Source organism: Carcharodon carcharias, chromosome 14 (genome assembly GCF_017639515.1).
Source record: "Carcharodon carcharias isolate sCarCar2 chromosome 14, sCarCar2.pri, whole genome shotgun sequence".
Taxonomy (NCBI): domain Eukaryota; kingdom Metazoa; phylum Chordata; class Chondrichthyes; order Lamniformes; family Lamnidae; genus Carcharodon; species Carcharodon carcharias.
The window spans coordinates 61,083,450-61,101,213 of NC_054480.1; the positions used below are offsets into that span (position 1 = coordinate 61,083,450).

Genomic DNA, 17,764 nt, shown 5'->3' on the forward strand with positions numbered 1-17,764 from the left:
ATACAAATAAATGCCGCCAAGTGCACACAATGTTAGAGATGCAGCCAAAGGGCAAGTTTAGAGTGTGTGTTAGATCTAAATTTTGAATGGAATATGCAAGATTGATCAACAATGGGTCCATAAGTGAAGGAATTGTAATATGAATCAAGAGGTATTAGATTTACCTTTGATGTCCAGGGTTCCTAAAATGCTAAATTAGCTTAAATTTGGATAACCTTGTATGACCTAGTCCAAACTGTATTAGCAGTTAACAAGCTGAAACCAAGCACAACCAGAGTGTGGTAAAACGCTAAGAGCAGCATTATTTGCCTGGTATCCTAAATGAAGTTAAGGAATGTGTGAACTAATGTTTTTAAAAATCAAATATAATAGTGAATAAGATTGAACATGAGAAATATACCAAGTACCTTGTTCTTAAATGTATCACAATATCTCCATCTTGGCTAGATATTTGGTTAGTGGTAGTAGTATATTGCTAATATTCAATATGCAAGATTGCACTGTGCTGTTGCCAGATTAATGTTTCATGTTGAATGTAATATGGACAAATTCAGCAATCAACTATTTCTCTGAAACAGGAACATAAAACATAAATCTCTTCTTTTCTGGAGGGCTGGCTGCTGTAGGACTACCTTTCTTTGCAATGCTCATCCTCTCCTCTGGAAGTGCCCTTAAGGAGTCACTGTGGTCATTAGCCACCTTCTTCAATGGGCTTCTCATCCTAATCAACCTCGCACATATTTTATTTCTCCGCATATTACAGTTACATTATTTTAACTAAAAGCTCTGACACACTTTCCAAGTTTTATGTGCGTTCAATTAACCATGTAATTTCTGGGTTTTTTTTGCAGAGCTGTCTTCCTTTTTGACCTTCAGTCCTTAAAAGACCGCTTTCACTTTCTTGGAATCAATTTCTGTTTTTCTTTCTTTCAAAGAGATGGGTGGGGAAGAGTTTTATACTTTCAATTCGAGTTAAAATTTTAGTGGTAAATTAAGATGATTAATATTATCACATGGATCCTTTCCAAGGTGTCATTCAACTAGACTGGTACATATCAGGAGTTGAACATCAGATGTCAATTAGTTTGATGGAGACCTGATGTTACACTTATTTTTTTCTAATGCTACTTCATGGCAAACACTGAGGTTATGGCCACAAGATTCCTCCTGCTCATTTGTCATTCCATCATAGGATGCAGTACAACTTTGCTAGTTCTTAGTTGCTTGATTCCTAACACTGACGCCTTGTCCAGTTTCAAGCTCCATCTCAGCAATATTAGGATGTAAAGGTACTTTGCTTTATATATCTATTTGCTGCTTCAACATGGCCTCCACAACACAATTTGGCAAGATTATAATTAAAATTTTCCCCAAAACCCTGAACAGTTTTTCTTTGTAAACTATCTGTACACATTAAAAAACAGAAACCGATGACTGGAGTTTCAAATATTTTTATTTGTAGAAATGCAGGTCCACAAGATTTTGTTTCAAAGTAACAATGAAATATATTTCAGAATTTATTGCAATTAAAACTCTGTTCCCTCTGAAGATCCATTAACGTTAACACCTACTCAAACTTACCGCAAGCGATGCATAAAACAGATCAAGGATGTGGGTTTAGTCTGCAGTCAATGTAGAAACCTGCAATAGTTCAGCAAGGAACAGACAGCCCCTTCCAATGTAAAACTGAATACTTATGTTTCTTGTTGCAGGCAAGTTTATCCTGCTTTAGCTCCAGCATGTTCAACAGCTGAGGAGTAATGTCAGCTTTCAACCCTTTTTGTTGGTGCCCAGTGATGTTTGTAATGTTAGCAATTTGGTGACTGAACTTTATAGATCACCACAAAAGTCACTGGTGGCAGAGATAGAGAGAAAAGCTGTGAATGACAGAAATTCAAAATAAAAGTGGAAAATGTAGAATTACCTCTGGGGTTATTCAGCATCTGGAAAGAGAAAAAAAAAGTGAATGGTTTGGATGAAGATCCTTCACCATAAAGTTTCTCCTTTCAGTTGCTGACAGATCTGTTACATTGTTACAGTAAATAAAACCAGAAACAAATTGGAAAAACGTAAGATTTCAGGGAAACATTCATGTCAAACCTAAGGTTAGAAAGTATACACACTTCAAAGTTTCTTATTGGGGGGGGTGGGGGGGTTGAGAGGAAGCAGAAGAAAATTGCAGTCTTAAAAAGTACATTTGGTACAAAATACAAAGCAACATTTATATTCACACATTAATATGTACTTCACTGAAGCACAAAGTGGAACTGCAGCTTTCAGAATATGGTTCACCTTTACAAATATTAGAGGTGTGCAATTTGCAACAAGTAGATTTATATCAGGGCAAATACATTTTTCTTCAGATACAATGCAAGTCAGATACTTCTTTTCAAATAGTACACTGGTTTGTGTGCAAAATACTAATTACTTTGTTTCTACAGATTACATTTGTCTTGTAATGCATTATGCAACATTGTGTAAAGCTTGGAGAAAATAAGTTCGGTTCTGACAGAGACAAATCATTAAAACAGATCATGGCTCATTTTTTTAAATTGTAAAGATCTCTACTGCAGGAGTGGCAATTTTTAGTCAATTGAATGTTATGGTGCTCCATCTGCATTGCAGTTCTTGCTATTAGGGAGGCACATTCCTCAAGTATGTTGCACAATAGGTTAAAATCAACTCCACTGTTAAGTGTTCCCAGTCCACTAAAAATCAGAGAATAATGTGCCGGACCACATCAAACTGTAAGCTTGCCATTGTATTTCTTAAAACTTCTCTAATATTAACAGACCCTAAATAACATTCTGCTTTCTTAGAAATTTTCAAGCAGGGCCAAGATTCTTTTCTGTTCACTTTCTTTAAATTCGTCATTCTTCCCATCACCAATATTTTCAGCGTACTCTGTAAAACAAGATTTCACAGAATAAAGGGGATAGAGACAATCATATTTCAGGTCAAATACCTTAATCATTTCATGACAAACACACTTTCTCTGCAAATCATATACATTTTAACACGAAGAATACTCAATCTTTAATCGACCATGCAAAATCACAGTGCTGTAATGAAGAAATGTATTTAGTGCACTATTCAAATAGAGATATATTTTCCTGGATGATTAACTTGCTGATACTAAATTCCTCAGTCTTCTTGAATTCAAGTGTTAAACTCTTGAAAGAAAATAATGTGTGTTTAAAAAAGCAGACTCAAGGACTTCCTACAAGCCATTAAGCGGTTCTGATAAAATGTTATCGAGCTAAGATATTTACTCGGTTTCTTTCTTCACAGATAGTATCCGACCTGAGTATTTCCAGTATTGTCCATTTTATTTCAGATTTCCAGCATCTGTAGTATTTTGATTTTGTGGCAAACCATTACGTGTTCGTCCAGTTTTGGCACCATGATGTTTCTAATGCTCCCATTTCAGTTTTTTAAAATAATGTTGTTGCTGCATATAGTGCTTGAGGTTTGATTTTTTCCAACACTGCGTAAATGTTAAATGCTCTAACTGGCTATCTTTCCTACCAATATTAAATCTTTTGAAAGCACTGCTAAAACAGGAAGCAGCAAATCAGACGTTTGACATAAATAGGCTTTTCAGAATGAAAGCAGCACTTTTATTTTAAACCAAAAGTCTTAATTTTTTTGAACTTCTCTTTCTTACTCTGAAAAAAGTCAATTCTTTAAATGTAATTTTATGGTTTTACTTTAACAAATAAAAAAAGCTTTACAAATATAATTAGACAAAAATTCAAAGATCCCATCTTATATTAAAGTCGCCCGTGCCAATCTCTTGCTAGAGTAACCAGCACTATAGTTTTAAACGTGATCTATAGTAAACCTGTACAATTTCTTGTGCTCTGTTGCAATCCGGCCTCCAGCCAGATTATCTTGTGAGATAGTATCCTGTATCGATGTGTTCACTACCTTTATCTCCCAGTTAACTCAACATGTAGAACTGTTCTATATGCTTTTCAGTCTAGTCTGTGCTTTCTGAACACTTCAAACTCCCTGTATGCTGTCCTTATCTCCATTTCTAGGTTAACCAGCTTTCTCAGATCCATACTCTATCAGTACGTTTCCTTCTATTGACAGCCTTCCATCTCGTGAAATGATAGTTTGTGCCTTGGTGGTTAACTCTGAAACATCATCTGGTGTGGCTCAGGAACTCAACTCTAGCATGGTAGTCTCTGCTGCATTTGCTACAGATGAAGACAGTGGGCCGAGAAGGTGCACGATTCATTGGCCCGTTTTCTCTGCGCCCTCTTCTTTGCCAGCTGTGCTTTTGAGTTCTCCCTGCTGCTTCCTATGCCCTTCCAGTCAGCTTCCAGAGATCATGGCTGTTGGCGACTATCTTCCAGTTCTCTGTGTCAATGTCTGCCATCTTCCTTTGTTGTTTGCAGGTGCCCTTGTAATGTAGCTATGGACTTCCAGGAGGCCATCACTGTGGCCAGTTCACCATACAGAATATCTTTGGGTATGTAACTGTCATCCATCCGATGAACATGGCAGAGCCAGTGCAGATGTCGGTGGCTTAGTAATGAGCGTGTGCTGATGGAATGTGCACACTCTATGATCTCTGAGGTGGTGACCTTGTCCTGCTAAGAGATGTCTGGGACAGTGAAGGTGGAAACCGTTCAGCTCTATCTCCTGCCTAGCATATGTCGTCCAATTCAACAATGCTTTAGGGGAAAAAACTTTCAAACTTCAACCAAGAACAGAAGAACTGTCCACAGTGCTTGAGATGTTCTTAAGTCCAATATCATCAATGCTTGCAAAGAGACACTTGAATTTTCTGTCAGGAAATATCAGGAATGGTTTGATGGAAATGATCAGGATATTAATTAACTGATTGATTGCAAGTGCAAGACTTTCTGAACCTGGCAGAATAACTCAAACTCAAAGCAAAAGAAACTGGCTTCTCAACAAGGTACAAAAGGTGTATATATGACATGATGAACAAATGGTAGGCAGATAAGGCAAAGGAAATTCAACATCTCGCTGACTTCTTCACTGCCACAAACACTATTTATGGCAAAAGTACCCAATGCAGCTCCTCTGAGGCCTAAGGGCGGGGGAGATCTGATCAAGGAATGGGAAGGGAAGCTGTCAATGACTATTGGAGGGAGCATTTTGAAGAGTTTTTCAATCACGAATCAATTGTTGATGATTTCAGCTCCGTCCCACAACACCCAGTTAGAGAGAAGCTCGTAACGCCTCTAACATCTATGAAGATGAAGAAAGCCATCATACAAACGAACAACAACAAAGCAGCAGCTGATGGAATCTGTGCTAAAATCTTTAAGCATGGAGGAGAGGGAAAAACATTACAGCTCCATGCCCTTATCCTACGGATCTGGAATGTAGAGCAAGTCCCAAATGATTTCAAGGACAAGATGATTGTGATAATCTTCAAGAAAGGGGTAAAATCCAACTGTGAAAATTACAGAGGCATCTCCCTGCCTTCCAATGCAGGAAAGATCATTGTAAGAGTTACTCCCTGAATCTCAATGTGAGTTCCAGCCATCAAGAGGTATGGCTGACATGATTTTTACAGCTTACCAAGAAAAATGTCACAAACAACATCAAGCTCTCTACGTAACTTTCTTTGACTTGACAAAGGCCTTTGACTCTAAATTGTGAGGCGCTCTGGAAGATTTTGCTTAAATATGATGTCCTTCAAAATTCGTTACCATCCTTTGCCTGCTTCATGATGATATGCGAGCGGTGATCCTTAACAACGGATCCATTACAGCCCCTTTTGAGGTTAAGACAGGAGTCAAACAAGCTTGTGTTCTCACTCCAACTCTTTTCTTGATCTTCCTTGCTGCCAAGCTCCATCTGACTAGACACAAGCTGCCTGGAATGAAGCCTATTTATCGAATGGATGGTAAAACATTTAATCTAAGACGACTCCAATCAAAAACTAAGACCGCTCTGACCTGTCATTGAGCTCCAATATGCTGATGATGCTGCAGTAAATGCTGTGTTGGAAATGGATCTCTAGAGAATCGTCAATGTACTTACTGAGGCATATGAGAAGATGGGACTTACACTCAACATTCAGAAGACCAAAGCCCTCCATCAGCAAGCTCCAAATGCTCATACCCCAGCCCTACTGATTAGGATTCATGATAAGTGCCTGGAATATATGTGGAACAGTTCCAGTACCTTGGAAGTCATCTTCCAAGATAACTCTTGTCAGATGGCTAACATTGATGGAGAAATCCAGCATAGGTTCAATTATGCTACTGTAGCCTTTGGCCACTTGAGGAAGCAAGTGTTTGAAGATCGCAACATTAAAACTAAAACAAAGCTCACGGTCTTCCATGCAGCTGTGATCCCTACGTTACTGTACGGAGCTGAAACATGGATAACTTACAGGAGGCACCTTAAGACACTGGAGTCATACCATCAACTCTGCCTGCAGAAGATCATACAAATGAAATGTGGGGACAGACACACCAACATCAGTGTCCTCTCACAAGCAGGCACCACAAGCACCGAGGCTATGATCGTCCGCTATCAGCTTTGTTGGATGGTTCACATAGTTTGGATGTCAGATATCAGGCTTCCGAAGCAGCTCTTCTTCTCCCAGCTCAGTCAGGGCAGACGTACCAGAGAAGGATAGAAGAAACACTTCAAGGGTGTGCTGAAAGCCAACATGAAGAAATTGACATCAACTCCTAGAAGACCACCAAACTGGATCGAAGCAGATGGCAGCAGAATCTGTGGGAAGATTCCCAGCATTTGAGACCCAACGAAGACAAAATGAAGGGGAAAATGAAAGCAGCAAAATGAATATGCCATTGCTCGAACTAATAATACAGGACCAGACATGCCGCGTGACAACAAATGCCTTATGTGCCATAAAGTCTGTAGATCCCGAATCAGCCATCTTCAGACTCATAGAAGGCAATCATCCTCGCTAGCGAGGGATAGCCAATACTGTAGAGGAGTGCATCAAGGACATAGGTTTAGCAAACTCACAGTTTGGTGTTCTTGGTCAGGTTGCTGTTGTCATACTCTCTTATTCAGTTTTGACATGACAAAGCTGCAGCTTTTGCAATGAAAGCATTGATTTTTAGTGTCAAGTGATAAGATGGCTGGCGATTGTGGAGCCTAGGAATGTGAAGCTGGTGCTTGTGGAGCCTAGGAATGTGAAGCTATCAATAAAGAGCATCACATTGTGAATGCTAATTGATAGCAATATGACAACATCCTGGATCATGACATTCATTTTCCTGATGCTGATGGCCAAACCAAACTCTTTACAAGCATGGAAGAGTCTGTCTCTTTGCTGCTGAAGGTATTCCTCGGTGTGTAATGTTAGTGTGGCATCATCAGCGTAGAGCAACTTTGAGGACTTGGCACACTTTTGTCTTGGATCTCAGGTGGATAAGCCTGAATGGCATTCCGTCAGTTCTGGTAGATATCCTCTGCAGATAAACTGAAGGCAAATAACAGCAGCAAAGAGAAGAAAGTGCCAGAGAGTGTTGGCAACAGAATGCAACTGTTTGTCCTCACTGCAGATTATAAAGGGTTCCAATGTTACCCTGTCACAGCTGACCTTAACACTTCACATCGCCATGGAAGAGATCACACTGAGCAGCTCTGATGGGCAACCACTGCTCGTTAGCAGCTTAAATTGGCTGCTTTTGCTAACATGGTTAAATGTCTTGGTGAGATTGATGAAGGCATTGTATAGTGGTGTCGTTTGTTCATGGCATTTCTCTTGCAGTTTCTGGACTGAGGAGATCATGTCGACTTTGGATCTTTCAGTTCTGAAATTGCACGGAGAATTGGGATAGATGTTTTCAGCCAAATTTCTGCAGTCAAGTGCTTCTAGTATTTAACTAAATGCGTATTGATAGGTTAATCTTACCAGTTACAAAAAAATGTCTAATCGCCTTTTTGGTGGCGCAAAAACAATCAAGTAATATATTGTTGGAGCATTAGTGAGGACACCATAGGCCCCTAACATGTTGTCACCTTCCACTCTGTGACTTCTGTATTGAATGCAGATGTAACGTACAAACTGTCAGGACAGGTCAAATGGAGTTTTAGTTTCACTTTGCTTCCATTTCTAATGAGATTTTTTTACGACTGTTGCAGCTAAGTTAAACAAACAAGGGTAGAAGAATTGAACTGTTGCCTAGCAACAGGGCACTATAGAAGCAGGTCCCTCCCACAGACACACACACAAAGAAACAGCAGTTTTGATTTGGAAGTCGTGGAGTTCAGTTGGATTTTTTGGAAGTTGCTGCCAGGTGAGACTGGAGCAAAGGGGCTAGATACCCAGTCCCAAGCTAAGGAAAACCCCAAAAATCCAGGGGAGCAGAAGAAGGGGAAGTCCAAAGAAGACCTTCTAGTCAAAGGATGGACAGGAGCCTGGAAAAGCTCCTGTTAAGTGAAGCGAAGAGTGAGGGGCAGAGGGAAAGGGTCCAAGCCTCAGATTTAAAGCGACAAAAGCTGCAGAAAGCAGATTTAAAGCGAAAATGGTTTGCAAGAGGCAAGAAAGCCTAAAGAGTTGGCTGAAGGTCTGTAACTCTCTGCAATGGGCATGTGAAACAGTGGTGTACTGTTGGCAGCTGAGTTGGTGAGGGAGAGTGCATGGAAGACAGCTTGATTGTATGTGGTGACCTGGGAAAGAGGAACATTGGAAGGAGAGTTTAAAACCCGGGAGGCGAACCCTCGCGGAAGGCATCTGAGCGAAAGCGTTGGTTTGGGGGAAGATTCCAAGGTGAGTTCTTGGAGAGTGGAGATTGGAAACATTTGTGTGAAACAGTTCAGTGAGACAGGTTGGCTCAAGGTGTGACAAGTGTCCTGGGGCGGGGTTGGTGGGTTTGAGGAGAGATCCATAGCATCTGGTTGAAGTGGTATCTATCACTTAGCTTAAGAGTGTGTTGTATCTGACCAGAGTGCCTATTGGTTTACATGGACTCTGTACTTACTGTGGACATTTGAGTTAGCTTTTGTAACTTGTGTTATCCTTACAAATCTGTATATATCTGTAAAGGTATAGGTGTGGGAAAAAGAGTATTATAATATGGTTCATCTTTTCTTGTTGAATAAATGTTTTATTCTTTTGTTAAAAGTTCATCAGCTGACTCTCTTCTGTAGCTATTCTCCATGTATTTAAACAAACAAATAAAAGTTAGGCTCTAACAAGCTGAGTTCCACTCTGGGATCAGGCTTGTCCAGGGGTAACAGGGATTGTAACAACCATGATGGTGGCTCAGTGGGGCATCACGGGTGAGTTTGATCTTGTCCTCGGTTACTGCCCACACACACACACAAAGAATAAAAGACATAGAAGCAGCAATAGACCATATGCCCCCTCAAGCCTGCTCCACTAATCAACATAATCATGGTTAATCTTGGTTTCAACTCTGCCTTCCCACCGCTCCCCATATCCCTAAATTCTCTGAGACACCAAAAATGTGTCTATTCCAGCCTTAAGTATTTTCAACAAAGCAGCATCCATAACCCTCTGAGGTACAGTATTCCAAAAAAGTTTACAACCCTCTCAGTGAAAAAAGTTTTCCTCACCGCAGTCGTAAATGATCAACCCCTTTTCCTGAGACAGTGCTAGCAGAAATAAACTCCGTGTCTACCCTGTCAAACCAGTCACTAAGATGATTAAAGTCCCTTACAATTATTACAGTGCCCATTGTTACACACTTCAATAATTTCTTGTTTAATGCTCTGTCCAACAGTATAACCACTGTTAGGGAACCTATAAAATACTCCAACCAGCCATTTTCTGGTTCTTGCTATTCCTAACCTCCACCCATATGGATTCTACTTCATGATCTTCCGAGTCAAGATCCTTCCTCACTAATATCCTTATGTCATCCTTTGTTATCAGGGCTAGCCCTCTTCCACTGCTACTTTCAAAATATTGTGTACCCTGGATTATTTATTTCCCAACCCTGGTCACCATGTAACCAAGTCCCTGCAATGATGATTAGATCTAAACCATCAAAAAAAATTTCCTGCCCAACATCAATGATGGCTCTAACTTCTTGCTGTTTCTGCTGCTCTAGGAGATTGAACATTGCTGCAGGTGGTGAGCAGGATTTCCCAGCCATGTCAGAATTCCTACCCACAGCATCTAGTAATGTTCAATCACTAAGAATCAGCAGCAGGTTAAGAGTTACACACCAAGAAGGTAAGTGGGAAGAGTAAAAGCATGAAACTAGACAGGGGGAACTGGGGACATAGGGAGAAGCATGTCAATGTAAGTTTGGGGGAGGGAGTGGTGAGGGGGGAATGGGGAGGTGAGAAGAGGAAGAAAAGTAGCAGAGTAAACTGGGGATGAGATAGTATATTTAAATGGGAGGGGGAGATTACTGCCAACATGAACTGGTGAGCGGGAGTGGAAATGAAAAAATACCAACTTTAACCAGAGGGGGAACAAAAAAAGTGCCACCTTGAAGGGAGGGTATAGAGCTGGAGTCCCTGAATGAACTGGGCTGAAATGAGAAGTATGCAATCTTGAACTGGGGGCAAGTGGAAGAATTCTAGTTTAATCAAAGGAAAGGGGAAGATGGAAGATAAAAGAAAGCAACAGCTTAGGAGTCATACAGTTCTTTTCAGGACTTCTGAAACTGCTTTACAAACAACGAATTACTTATGAAGTGTAGTCACTGTTATAATGTAGAAAAGTGAAACTTAAATAAGGGACAGGGCAATCTCAGCCTGCATTGGAGGGTAGAGGAATATCAGATTAAATTTTGGAGAGCAGGAGAAAAATGTTTTAGTCTGTTTCACCACAAGGGTGGAAGCAAAGATGAGGGGACTGAGGTGGCTGGGCGGGCTTACCCAGGGCTGCTGCAGTCACCTCCCAAGCTATTAGTTGTGGAAAGGCACAATGCAGGCTTTAGAATCAGCTGTTTTTCCATGTACTGGGCAGGCAGGATCAAAATGGTGGCTGTGATTTCACTGCATGTCCCTGAAAGACAAAGCACAATGTCCTTTGGAACTGCTTCCAAGTTCAATTTGACAAAAATATAAGCAAGGCCAGGTCTTTTTTTTAAACAATCAAGTGAGAAATTCAACCTGTGCCAAAGCTGTTGACTCATAGGATAAAGTAAAGGATCCAGAAACGGATTGAAACAAGCAGTAAATCCACATCAAACATTAGGACGGCAATATTTGTGGAAGAGAATGTATGAAACATATCCATTTGCATCAGAACTAATACTATTGGGCAAGTCAAAGATCTGGGAGCTTTAAATAAAAACTGAGTACAATTTAACTTGGCCACAACTAACTATTATAAAGGTCCAATACATTCAAAGATAAAATCCATGGATTGGTGTTATAGTGTAAAGTAGTTTAATGCAATTAAACCCAGCAAAATATTTGAGGTACAAATACCAATAAATGGCCATTTCAGTGTTTTTTTTTTAAAAGTCAGAGGATGCTATGACCTCACTTTAGCCAGCACCTTCCAAACCCATGACCACTACCTTCTAGAGGAACAGGGGCAGCAGACACCTGGGAACACCACAACCTAGAAGCTCCCTTCAAGCCACTCACCATCCTGACTTGGAACTATATCGCTTTCCCTTCATTGTCACTGAATCAAAATCCTGGAACTCCCACCCTAACTGTGGGTGTACCTACATCATATGGATTGTAGCAGTTCAAGGCAGCAGCTCATCACCACCATTTCAAGGACAATTATGGATGGATAATAAATGCTGGCCTAGCCAGTGACACCCACATCCCATGAATGAATTAAAAAAGCACTTTAATCTTGACAACTTAATACTGTTATTAACTATTGGGTAAATGATGAACAAAATCTATCAAAACCATAACCTTTTAACATTTAAACAGCAGGAAAAAATTAAGTTGCACAAGAACTACACAAGGACGCCATGGTCCTGATATTTACTTGGGATGATGAAGAGCACAGTTGAGATTGGGAGTGGGTAGGTGTTGGTGATAGACAGGATTTCCTAACAGGAGGCTAAGCATGGGTTTCCCATAAGTATTTCAGAAGTTAACTGCATAACATCTTTTAAATTCTCTTATTAGGTTTCTCAACCAAAGGTTAGACAGACTGAGGGGCTGGATACCTGGTGGGCAGACAAGCAACCAGAGGCAGATGATAGGTAATCATAAGATCACAGAAGACAGGATGGAGATGGACATCAGGGGTCCAATCGCTGGCTTTATAAAAAGAGGTCAGATTGTTGGACCTCCAGGAAACCCTCCTCACACAGGATCAAAAATAATGCTGTAAATGCATTTACGTCATGGATTTGGTCCTTCTTGCCTCCTTACCTGATGGAATTCCCAACTGTTGGGAAACATGGCCTCCATACAATAAAAATAAAAATGCATTAACATGACCTGAGGGAGGATTGGCTGCCCTCATTTGCCTCAGTTCAGAATTTAATTTTTCTGCCTCCCACATACCCCCATTCCACATGTCCTTGGGCAAATAAAAGTGCTCCTCATATGTTCAATTTGGTGGTTCACATTTTGCCTTACACCAGCCAGGACGGCTAAAATTTGGGTTAAGATATTGGTGCCTGTTAGGGTCCACAATGTTACAGAAAGCCAAGCAAACAATACTGACAGAAGTCCGACAAGCAACCATAAATTTTGGCTATCCATTTCAATCCTTTTAAGTCTTAAATCTTTATTGTGTGGCATTCACATTTCTCAGAAACATGTAATATATATGCAGCAGCAAAAAGTATTGCTACTGAACAGTTCATTGTTATTCGAGGTAATTATGAATGGTAGGACATGATGTGTATAACAGTGCTACATCTCATTTGCGCTGTATGCAAAGGGTTGTGCTTTATTATCTCTCTAAGTTGGTTTCACAAAAATAATAGCCAGATGTTGCAATGTTTTGTAGTCTTTAAACTTGTATTAGATAGAGGTAAGGGCATATGGCAATATCCTATAATACCTCCAGATAAGGGGAATGGGGAATTCTGACAAATATATTCAATAGTGCTTGCTTAGTTTCCTTTAACAGATTTCCCTAGTCAGTCAGCCACTATTTTTCACAGGGGAAATTTACAAACTAACATTTTTTCAGCTTTAGTGGAGAGCAAATTCCGAATGCTTGATCAGTGACAGGGTGGCTGAAAGATTGACAGGAAAGCAGCACAGAACTGAAACTATGGATTAAGATTCGGTTCAGCAACCTTTCAACATGATTAACTCCAAAAGAAACCAATTTAAGCTGGGAAGTTGCCTTTATTTTGCAGATTAAGATTGTTTTGAACAGTGGATAAAACAGGTAGATAGGCAGCTTTAAATAAGACACTGTCTCAAGTGTATGAAATGTTTTTGAATTCACTTCTAAGGCACAAATGAACTCATGGGAAAAAATTAGACAAGCAAAATCAACAAATCTACCACATTCTTCTTGAAACTTGCATGAACATAAACTGTTTACTTCTCAGGTCTGGCTGCCTTCATCTGAATGAGCCCAAAAATTCATTAAAAACAACAGGGTAGAGGGAATCCAAGGAGATCAAACTGACTTCATTAATAGCAGGAATTCTCTTAAAATGGCTGAAAGACTGACAATGTTTCACTGGTGACTTGAGTTACTGCTGTTCCTACAAAAGTGTGAAAGATCCATAAAGTCCAGAATACTGAAGGTATAAATAAGTTATGATGGTTTTTACACGAGAGAGAACATAAAAAACTCCATATTCACCAACAGGATATTCACTTGACTCTGTAGGTACGTTTACATACTTACACAATATTGAGCATTTAAAGAAAAACATACTGCACTGGTACCCATTTTTAATATTTCACAACTGCAATTGATCCAATCATGTCAAAATCCATCTGGTTTAAATATTGTAATGAAGTTGTAAGGAGATAAATTTGTAAGGAGTGGCAATTTTAAGTGTTACATTGGGGGCAAAAAGAGCTCATTGGTAAAGTCAATAGAAAAGTGTTGGGATAAATATCACTGAGGGTCAAATAAATAGCCACAATATAATAAGTAATAAGTCCAATTTAGAAAAATACTGGATCAGTTTTAGGAACTTGTACAGGGAAGAAGATACAATGCTTCTGTGTTAGTATATGATGGATTACAGAAACAGGGCAAGTTTAAAATACTGAATGCATGATTAAGATTGAGTCATTAAACTAATCATAATACATAAAACAAAGGTCTCAGTATTTGATGGTATTTTAAAAATAGATAAAATATTTATATATTATCTATTTTTAAAATCACCATTATATATATATATTATTATATGGTATGGTGTTAATCTATAAGATTTACAGAAATAAAATCAGATATCACTGCAATTCAAGTCATTGGTGCAGCAGAACTTCAGTACAGACCATGTGATTCAATTACTGAAACTGGCCATCCATCACTGCCCACGTGTTGCCCAGTGCTGCCAGGAAGAAACAGAATAAAGTCACTTCCCACACCTGCATAAACCTGTAGAGAACAGCAGCTGGAATAATTTCAAGGGCATATATTTCGAAGCATCCACAGCCCTTGATTTATGACTGTCTCACATTATAGATTATCTTTTTACACTTGATTTTCAAAGTATCAGATACTATTAAGGATGTTAATTTAAAGGGAAGACCTATAAACAGCACTTGGGAAGACACAGGAAAAGTGAAAAAATCTAAACCAGCAATTGATCAGATGGCCACATAAGTTTATTGATAATTCAACATAATATAGAATTTTCCTGAGTGATGGAAGAGGAGTCAGTGACTCAAAACATTAAAAAGCTCACATTGTATCCTATAAATTACTGTTTGCAATATTAAGCAATTTAACTTAAACTGTGTTAACTCTTCTGTCAAAATGGTGAAGGACAGTCATACAGCATATTGAGCTTCGGTATTCTAAACTTGCTAACCAGTAAGGCTCTGCAACTGAAAAAAGAGGTAAGGGAACCAAGAATGCAATTCAACTGAAAATATGGTATTGGAGCACAGCAAATTTAATGGTCTGCAATAATCCTGTATTCATGGGTTACAAAAGACAAAATAAACTATGTTTCAGACCAGTATCATTAATGTTATAAGGTTTAAGCAAAATTCCTTCTAATATTCATAACGTAATTCATAAATTTGGAAAAAAGAACAGGATTTTGATTGTCCACGTAAAATACAATGGAATACCTTGGTGTCATTTTGCGTTTTTTTTACAGGTTCATATGCTTTGGCATGCCTCACTAAAAGTATGTGGTAATTTCTCATGTCTAAATTATTTAAGTGCTGCATCAAGTGACATCACATGAACTAGAACTTTGCTCAAGGGGATCAAATGTGTCCAACAAATGTTTGAGAATGAACTGTAATTATTCCTACCACTGCTATCATTGTGAATATGTCATCCTCTCCAGCTCAAAAGTAGCTGATAAGCAGACAGAAGCATTAGTTCTCGACTGCAATTTAAAAGGACATGTGGGATGTAAAAAGAGAATCCAAGTGGTGCACACACTCCAGGGAGTTCTGCTTCTAAATTTTAATTCAACATCAAAATGAGCTGGGATGTGGGTAGACTGAAGAAGAAAGGAAACATTTTAAAAACTGAACAGACAGTATCAAGTATGCCTACTCATGATGCCTACTCATCAGTAAAGTGATGGAAGGGGTCATCAACAATGCTATTAAGTGGCACTTGCTTAGCAATAACCTGCTCAGGTTCTGCCACAGCCTCTCAGCTCCTGACCTCATTAGCAGCCTTGGTTCAAGCATGGACAAAAGAGCTGAAACTCCAGAGGCATGGTGAGATTGACTGCCCCTGACATCAAGGCAGTATTTGACCAAGTGTGGCCTAGCAAAACTTGAGTCAATGGGAATCGGGGGAAAACATTCCGCTGGTTGAAGTCATACCTAGCACAAAGGAAGATGGTTGTGGTTGTTGGGGGTCAATCATCTCAGTTCCAGGACATCACTGTAGGAGTTCATCAGGGTAGTGTCCTGGGCCCACCGTCTTCAGCTGCTCCATCATAAGGTCAGGAGTGGGGGTGTTCGCTGGGAATGTTCGGTGATGATTGCACAATGTTCAGCACCATTTGCCACTCCTCAGATATTGAAGCAGTCCATGTCCAAATGCAGCAAGACCTGGACAATATCCAGGCTTGGGCTGACAAGTGGCAAGTAATATTCATGCCACATAAATGCTAGGCCATGATCATCTCCAATTAGAGAGAATCTAACCATCGACCCTTGACATTCAACTGAATTACCATTGCTGAATCCCCATTATCAACATCCTAAGGGTTACAATTGACCAGAAACTGAAGTGGACTAGCCATATAAATGCTGTGGCTACAAGAGCAGATCAGAGGCTAGGAATCTTGCGGTGAGTAGCTTGCCACCCGCCTCCCCAAAGCCTGCCCGCCACAAGGCACAAGTCCGGAGTGTGATTGAATACTCTCCACTTGCCTGGATGAGTGCAGCTCCAATGACATTCAAGAAGCTTGACACCATCCAGGACAAAGCAGCCCACTTGATTGGTACCACATGCAGAAACATTCCTCCCTCCACCACCGATGCATAGTGGCAGCAGTGTACATCATCTACAAGATGCACTGCAGGAAGTCACCAAGCCTCCACAGACAGCACCTTCCAAATGCACGACCACTACCATCTAGAAGGACAAGGGGAGCAGATAGATGGAAACACCACCACCTGGAAGTTCCCCTCCAAGCCACTCACCATCCTGACTTGGAAATATATTGCCGTTCCTTCACTGTCGCTGGGTCAAAATCCCAGAACCTCCCTTCCTAACAGCACTATGGATGCACCTACACCACAGGGATGGCAGTGGTTCAAGAAGGCCACTCACAGCGCCTCATCAAGGGCAATTAGGGGTGGGCAATAAATGCTGGCCTAGACAGCGATGCCCACATCGCATGAATGAATTTTAAAGAACTGAACAGCTACACTCTGCAGGCCAGCCTCTTCTTTTTATGGAAATCTTTATTTCTGAAACTACAGTATGATTTAACTCAATTACGATTAGTTTCCTCCATGTTGTTTGTGCAGCTTTAACCTTTTAAGATTTCTTTGAAGGCAGGCCTTTGATGATGCTGTGCATGAAAACTTTACAGTAAAGTTCCATTATATGCAATAGGCTATGTTTGTCAGCCCAGCAAAATTTTATAAGAAAGAATTTATAAGAAATAAGAGGAGTAGCCTGCTCCATCACATGTAGGCCAGACTAGGTAAGGCAGCAGATTTCCTTCCCTAAAGAACATTAGACCATGCCTGACCTTCTGTCTCAGCTCCACTTTTCTGCCCGCTCCCCATATCTTTTAATTGAGAAAACAAAAATCTGTCTACCCTAGCCTTAAATATACTCAATGTTGGAGCATCCACAATCCTCTCAGGTAGACAATTCCAAAGATTCACAATCCTCCGAGTGAAGACATTTCTCCTCATCTCAGAGTCCTAATGATTGAACTCTGTGTTCTAGATTCCCCAACCAGGGAAAACAACTTCTCAGCATCTACCCTATCAAGACCTTTCAGAACTTTCTATATTTCAATGAGATATAATGAGACCTCTCATTCTTTTAAACTCCAAGGCCCAATTTACTCAGCCTCCCATTATAGGCAACCCTCTTATGCTGAAGAATCCAGGAAATTTTGGAAAAATCATAACTAGCAGCTATCTGTTTTAGAAACTTAGGAAGTAGGCCATCAAGCATTGGGGGTTTGTTTGCTTTTAGTTCCTTAAGTTTCTCCAATACTTTTTCCCTGCTGATATCTCAAGA

General features: G+C 40.0%; 1 protein-coding gene across 4 annotated transcripts in view; it reads right to left on the reverse strand.

The window, feature by feature from the left end:
• Positions 1-1,435: 1,435 nt before the first annotated feature.
• ctnnbl1 (catenin, beta like 1) overlaps positions 1,436-17,764 on the reverse strand; it is a 201,613-nt gene continuing 185,284 nt past the window's right edge. For 2 of the 4 annotated variants that reach the window (XM_041204703.1, XM_041204706.1), the window contains 2 exons: positions 10,831-10,960; positions 1,436-2,904 (listed from right to left, as the gene is read on the reverse strand). In XM_041204703.1, coding sequence (XP_041060637.1) covers positions 2,895-2,904; positions 10,831-10,960 — 140 coding nt within the window. In that variant the 3' untranslated portion in view covers positions 1,436-2,894. Of the gene's footprint in view, positions 2,905-10,830; positions 10,961-14,352; positions 14,412-17,764 lie in introns of those variants that run through there. The other 2 variants (XM_041204704.1, XM_041204705.1) reach the window with 2 other exon arrangements.